General features: G+C 40.9%; 2 protein-coding genes across 2 annotated transcripts in view; one reads left to right on the forward strand and one right to left on the reverse strand.

Moving 5' to 3' along the window:
• The window catches only part of T265_03527 (hypothetical protein), a gene marked incomplete at both ends in the record, with an annotated part of 34042 nt that overhangs the window by 17654 nt on the left and 9064 nt on the right, over nt 1-7324 (reverse strand). Inside the window, one exon of the mRNA XM_009168039.1 lies at nt 3557-3702. Coding sequence (XP_009166303.1) covers nt 3557-3702 — 146 coding nt within the window. The remainder of the gene's footprint in view (nt 1-3556; nt 3703-7324) is intronic.
• The window catches only part of T265_03528 (hypothetical protein), a gene marked incomplete at both ends in the record, with an annotated part of 54116 nt that overhangs the window by 15610 nt on the left and 31182 nt on the right, over nt 1-7324 (forward strand). Inside the window, one exon of the mRNA XM_009168040.1 lies at nt 4905-4956. Within this exon, the coding sequence (XP_009166304.1) occupies nt 4905-4956 (52 nt within the window). The remainder of the gene's footprint in view (nt 1-4904; nt 4957-7324) is intronic.

Consider the following 7324-nt stretch of genomic DNA (forward strand, 5'->3'; position numbering starts at 1 on the left):
TGGGTCCCATAGAAAGTTGGGTGAACCGATGTCTCAATAAGGGAAGCGAAAGCTCAGATGAAAGGAAAGTATCTCCGTTTTGCAAATCTACCCTTTTGGCAGAAGCTAGCTATCATCTGTCTCTTGCACTATAGGTTGCAGCATTAGCACCCTGGATACGGTGGATGCGAACCTTGAACTGATGCTGTACGTACTTCGAGGAAATTGCTACTCGGACCAATTGATTGCATCTGACCGAAAGTCAGGCGGAATACTGAAACCAGGCTTGTTATTTATTTAAAAAACCTGTCTAGCTAGAAGTACCTCATGCCGGTGACTGCTCAGTGTCCTTGAGTAAAACACTCAGTGTAGCCTCAGGATGCACCTATAATGCAGTCCAACTGCGCAGCGCAGCAAACACAAGGATAAACGTTGCTACACCCAGATCTATCAGTAACTCATTGCATATATATGTCTACAGGAATTTGCGTAAATACGGGATATTTCAGTAGTTAAAGGACAACCTTCGCAATTTAGTTGTTCGAATCCCACCGCTTCATCTCGACTTCTGTTGTCTGGGCCGAGGCAAATTGGTGGTGGCCTAGCCCTCTTAGCTGCCACAGGTAGCAGCTTTGCACCGAAAGGGTGTTACGGCTGGACGATTATACCCACTATGGTTACGGTGAAACATGCTTTAGCAAAACTTACACGAGATTTGATACGTAGTCAAAACGGCATCTGCGTAATGGTGTTCTGAGACTGTTGAACAAACTGCAGTATGCGGTCATTGAAATCGATTTCAGGATCACACCTTGAGTTTCTAAACGCCTGATTGAAACGATCCACAAGACTGAGTTGCCATCATCGTTCTAGGTCGCTACGACTCAGGACGAATCCAAGCGATTCAAGTTTATCCAAACATCGTTTAACAACAGGTGCAAACCATTTCGCGTCCAGACAAATTTCAAGATAACCTTGAAGGTATCCTGGTTTCATCGACGGGATTACCGGAAATCATCCTGTGATATATTCTACTTACGCTGTCATTTGAGACTTCACTACATTTTACACTTTTCCATCTGCAAATGTGTCAAGCAATATAGCCAACGAATTCGCACCCCGTCAACTCCTTTTTTCCTAAGTTTGCAAAGGAGAAGGAATGCGCAGCCAAAAATACGACAGTAAATTTTGTAAGCGCACAAGTGGTATACTTCTGTTCAGCTCATTCGACAAAACCAACAGAGTAAGTCTGAACTGTGGTTTCCGTGTTCCGGGTGGTCCATGTTTCTGATTTTATCAAAACACCGCAACTAATAATCAAGTCCGTATTATTAACCAATTCGATTTCAAGTTAATGAAACAATGGTGATGTGTAAATAATGTGAAAATTGGTGTAAAAAACATCCTCCCGTGAAGCCGCAGTGATGAAAAACAAACTCACGTGACCTTGATTATCATTCTCTATCTGGGTCACTGGGTGTCCTTCGTTTTTCATTATGAAGTGCTCCACAAATGGTTTCACCAGTTATGGAATGCCCCTTTCACGATGAATACACTGCGTCTAAGTATCTTTCTCGCCCCAGGTGAAACTACCCGTCTTATTTTCAGCTGCGCAAGTAGAGCACGTCAATAAATACTCTGCACTCTGAAAGTAACGGCTTGTTTGATGATCCGAGCTTGCCAAGGCTTCAGTTTGATTACAAAAGTTGACACACGCAGCTTGTGTTGCTTTTTTTCTAAAAGGAGCTCTGGTCAGTCCTCGATAACATCAATAAAAAGTTTCTGTAAAAGAATAAACTTTGCTGGTCAGACAAACTAACCGGTCTTGGATCATTCTTCGCAGGATAAAGGTAGAGAGACACTTGTAAAGTCTTGACAAACACATAAAATGGGTTTTAAGCGAATCCCTTGGGAGTATATTCGAACCAGATTTCAGTTCATAAGAAAAGCACTGTGTAACCCGGTTTTGCGAAAAACCTCACAAGGGTCTTTTCATAGAGGCCACTGGTGAAACCTAGCGCGATTGTAAAGGAAGGCCCCATGCAGCAGAACAGACGGAATTCTTAGTTTCATATAGTAAATGTTCACACCTATTCATATCATGTACCACAGTGCACTAAATAAGGCATAGTTCCCCGCATTTGATCCCTTTTAAAATGCGATTCTTACACAATGGGCAATAAAAACGAACTGTTGCTAGGGACCCAAAAGTCAAATTTCTCAAATTGAAGCGTTGCATACTTTATACTGTCCAGTCAGTTTCCCACACGTCACACAAGAATGTTATCGGTAACAAGTAGAAAATCCGAACTATTTGCTAAGCCATTGCATGCATGACGAACAACCGTCACACGCCCGTATTCGAACAAAAGTCACATTTACTTCCACCTTGCTATCATGTAGTCTCACGACCTGCAACATTTGAAACCGTTTGAAATTGGACAACATCTTGTTTGTTATTAAGACGCCAAGCCAATCAAGCTGAATCTTTAGAGCCCGCTCGATTGCGGGCCTGCAAGTAAGGTTGTTAGACCATAATACTGCATGCCTAGGTAGAAATTCAGTTCGCGGAGGTGTTTGTCGACAAATTGGAGTTACGCGGAAGATGGTGACAAAACGAATGACCACACTTCTAACTGAATGAGGCTCGTTTGATTCATTCAGGTATACGCAAAAGTAACCAACGGAAAGCAAACGCTTGTTAACTCAACGGGATCACCCGTAGTTTTCAGGTTTGATCTCTGATGTCGTGTTACGTGTGCGACCAAAAATAAGAGTCATATTTAGGCTTAGAAAGTTAAGTCAGGATGATTTTAATGAGGTAAAAAATGGAAGGAACACAACGCTGTAAAGTATATTTTCCTTACATTTTCAAATGCGAAACTTTTGGTGTTTAGACAACTTTAACATGTGCCGCATTTTATTTGGGTCTGAGACTACCGAATTCTATCATCTTTATGATAAGATATGTTTGAACGTAACTATCTGATCAAGGAAGATTTTCTAAAATTTTGTGGTACGGTTATGATTGTGCGGTTATGATTGCTTAACACGCCATCGCGACATAATAGGGACGCTTGGCTTATTGTGCAAACAGTAGGGCGTTCATTCATCCAGCACAAGTGGAGTGAATCGAGATGAAGTTCAAACGTCTATGCACAAAATGTGCCAGCACTCACTTTATCGAATTTGAGAAAAACGAGCTCCGGTTTCAAGTCAATAAGTCTGCATATTTGTCTGAATGACGCGTGGTTTCATTCTCACGGTCAACATGTCCTCTGCATAGCTCTTTTAATATACGGCAAATTTAGCCGGGTTTACTGGGAATGTTTAGCACAACGAAAGTTCGTAAATTAGTTGCTCAGTAAGAAAAACTAGATGTATGACATTTTCCCCGGACATTTAACCTCGGTCTGCATTTTTAGTGTGCCGTAACCTTTAGGATTTTGGTCTACGACTAAGAAGTAAACTAAACCGGTTGATACATAGTAATCCGTTATAAACAACGGATGTGAGACCACATAGACGCTAAGTTGTCGAGTTATCTACGAAAATCTGGAGTTCTAAGGTCACCTACCTGAAAGTTGCCCACAATTGACAATCCCAGGGACGCCATAACACCCATCCATAAACTCCAAAGCAGAACACACCGTGGCTGCTTGGTCCCCATGTATCTTGTCTGAGTGGATGCCATTTGATACCATATGTAACAGCACACAAAATCTGTTTGTGGACAAAGCAATCAGTTGAGAGGGAAATTGAAATTCTAAATATTTGCATGCAATAATGGAAATTTGTGCATTCCCTAATATTTTCCATTTTCGTACTCAATGCTTGGCTTTTCGGAGCATTCTTGAGATGCGACATTCCGGATAGAATCCTCGGGACTACAATGCGGTGCTGAAAAGAACCCAGTTCTGGAGTTAATCGAGGTACTCTCGGGCCGGTGCACATTCTCTTCGAATTTGGTCTTGCCAGAATTTCGAAGAAAATATCCATAGTTCAACTATAATTTTGAGAGTTTCATCTGTAAAAATCGCGATACTGTGAAAAACAACAGATACCATGATATATCGCTCCGGATTCGTTTGTTTAGTACTTAAATAACAGTCTGCGGTTTAATGAAAACGAAAAATACTACCATGAATAAACCAAAAAAACACAAACCAGGCACTTTGCAAGCTGTGCTCTATGTGCTGAGCTTCATCAGTGAATGAAAAGGTTCCAGTGTGAATTCACAAAAACAATGAAAGATACCCGATTGTTACTAAGGGAAATACAGATAACTCATGTTGTACAGACGTCCGTTTTTCTGTTTGCTGGGCTTGGCAGTTTGGTTCAAGAGGGTGAGGCCATCACAGAAGTGACATCAGCGGTGCGTCACAAGTTAGCGGTGCATCGTGTTGCGATAATGTGATCCTGATTTTGGCGAAATGTTTGCAGCAGCATTTCCCAACACAATGAGCAGAAAAAACGACCAAAATTTAAGCTTTCAACCTCGTCAATAAAATCAGTTTTATCGGCTTCACCTTATCCACAACTACCGACGTACCACCATTATATCCTGCGCCATTGTAATCTAATAATCAAACACCCAGAGGGGTAATCTAACAATGAAAAATTCAGTAAAACTGTACAAATCAGAGCATTTTCCAGTTGAACCACCAATACTGTTCGCCGTTTACGAAACGTTAAAAGGAAGCAACCGTAAGAAGTGTTAAGGTTGAAATCTGTCTTTCCATTTCCGCGGTAGCAAAGAGGCCCTTGATCTGTCAGAGGCAAAATGGCATAAAACGAGCGAAATTTTTTGAAAGTGTGACGAAGTTGAATCTATCTTTCATGGTCAATAAGTAGTACAAATAAAAGCTTGGCTACTATGGATTTAGCTTCCCCGTTAATTTGGTTTATCATTCTCTCCCATTTAGAATGTCAAAAAACGCGATTTCCTCCCTTTTGCATTTGTTACCTTCTTAGCTGGTAAGCCACCTACATATTATCTAATTTTGAATATTGGTAAAAATTTGAAACGATCTGTATACATGCCTGATGTTCGCTCAAATTTGAGGGTATTCCACCGATTTTGAGAATCTTCAAGAAACTAAACACCATCTTTGTTCAGCCAATGTTATTCTAGGATCCATACCTATAGATATATTTAGCTAAGCGGTGGGTCAGAATAACTATTTTTCAACCGAATATACCATACTACGGTTTTGGTTGTAAAAGTGGTGTTATATCTGCTGATTCGTTAATCTGTGGTATCTGCTGCTAACCCGCTGCAGTGCCTAGTGTCGGAGAGAAAAGACTCACAGAAGGGAACACAGCAGCTGTATCCCGAACAAGCGAGTGAGTGAGAGAGCGAGAGCGAGTGCGAGCGCAAAAGTTACAACGGCCTCACGCTATTTAAAGGGGACTTTCTGACATTGATCCAGGCTGTCTGATAGGCGTTAGTGGACACCCATCAACATCGATCGTGTCTCTGTGAAAAACCTGAACGCTGATCACATTCGGTAGTGCTTCTGTTGCCGCAAGAACACTCATTAGGTCTTGCTTAATTGATTGAATGATTGATTGGCCTGGATGCTTGCCGGCTTTCCATTTGAGTTTTTGGTGGAGCAGTAGGTTCCGGGCGTTCTGAAGTTGCTTCCAGGAATCTGACCTTCCTGAGAGGTGGAATATACTGACACAAAATTCAGAACAGACGACTGAACACTTGACCTTGCCGCATCAATGGCTCACACTGTGACCGTCTCTCATGAGGGCTACAACACAGGTTCTGTATTATACAGGATTGGCTGAACGAGTAGACTCATACGAGGCCCCTGACGACTTCCTCATACATTCAGAGTTACCATCCAACTCACTTATAATCAGCATGTCCTCATAAGTAGCATATAATTTGCCTATTTTTCGCACGCACTTCTATGGTTATGTTGGCCATCACACCAGCACAGTATAAGCTATTGCATCAACCAGAGTTTCGGCATTTATACCGGAATAATTAATCATCCTTACGAAGCATTCAGTGTGAAAGTGACGTAGAAATCAGTCATGTTGAATTGAATGGGGATATACAAACACACCACGTCGGATCTTTCACTCCTAGTTGAGTAATCTATTTGTTACAATGAGGGGCTCAGCTAACCAATCCTTTTAAATCGAACGTTGTCTCGTTGTCTAAAATTACTTTGTTACATTTGTGCATGCTTGCGTAATATATCTCTACTGTATTTGTGCCTCTGCTCGGCGACACGCCGAAAGACCCTACGCATCTGCCAAAATATTGAAAATTTTGTGGTAATTGCTTTGCACGACCTCTTAAATTATACAAATTTACATAGACTCGTATAGCTAGACTTCAGTAGTCCCGACTCTACTTTATAAGCATTTGTTATATTCAGATCCAGTTTTATGAGAAATGTATACGTAAAAATTGGCTGGAGAGTCGCTCCTCAGCACGCCCAACTAGGCCATTTTTGTCCCGGAAAATTCGGTACTTACTTCGTCTTTTGAAGATATCTCAGCCACCCATTTCGCGAAACGATGGCACTATAATTAGCTTGGCTCAAATGCACCAATTTTTTGCTATGTCAGTAGGTTTTAACACCTGAAACAATGAATTCGTGCACTTGGTACATTGGCGGTTGTATCCTTGGAAATCCTACATGACGAATGCAGCTCAAATTTGATAACACACCTGACTGGACAGGTAAATTTGGGAAACTTCCGCACACCATATGTAAGAAGAGTAGACCTTATGTGAAAGAGGAACCAATCAAAAATGTCGTTCAGGCGAACTCGGATCGAAATACGACTATCCTTATTTGACTGAGTTCGAAGAACATCTAAATGAGTGACTTATCCCGGTAGCATCTAGTCTATCATATTCCATAGATGGTTCCGTCAGCTTAAGTGCTTTGAAACCAACAAATTGACGGGACCAAGCTGAAGAATTTGTATAGTATGTGAATGTCCCAGTGAATTTTTACTTTAAAAACTTTACAGCTTAGTGCTCAGTATAATGGACGCCCTTCAAAAACCATTGCGCAAAAACTAAGTCCTCACAGAACTAGTTAACCGTGTGTCCTATTTTATTTATTGTGAGTGTATTATTCTTGTCAATATGCCCTAATGAGGAACGAATTAACAGTTTAACAAACAGTATACATCATTTTGATGACTTCAGCTTTTTTGGTAAATCTGCGCACTGCATCTAGTTGGACCCACAATAAGTGATATTTCCTTTTTGAATGATTCTGTTATTATTTTCAATACCTTCAATTAATTCACTCTGAGGCTGCCATAAATATATATATATATATATATATATATAAATTAAGCCGAT

Source organism: Opisthorchis viverrini (assembly GCF_000715545.1).
Source record: "Opisthorchis viverrini unplaced genomic scaffold opera_v5_51, whole genome shotgun sequence".
NCBI classification, from domain to species: Eukaryota; Metazoa; Platyhelminthes; class Trematoda; order Opisthorchiida; family Opisthorchiidae; genus Opisthorchis; species Opisthorchis viverrini.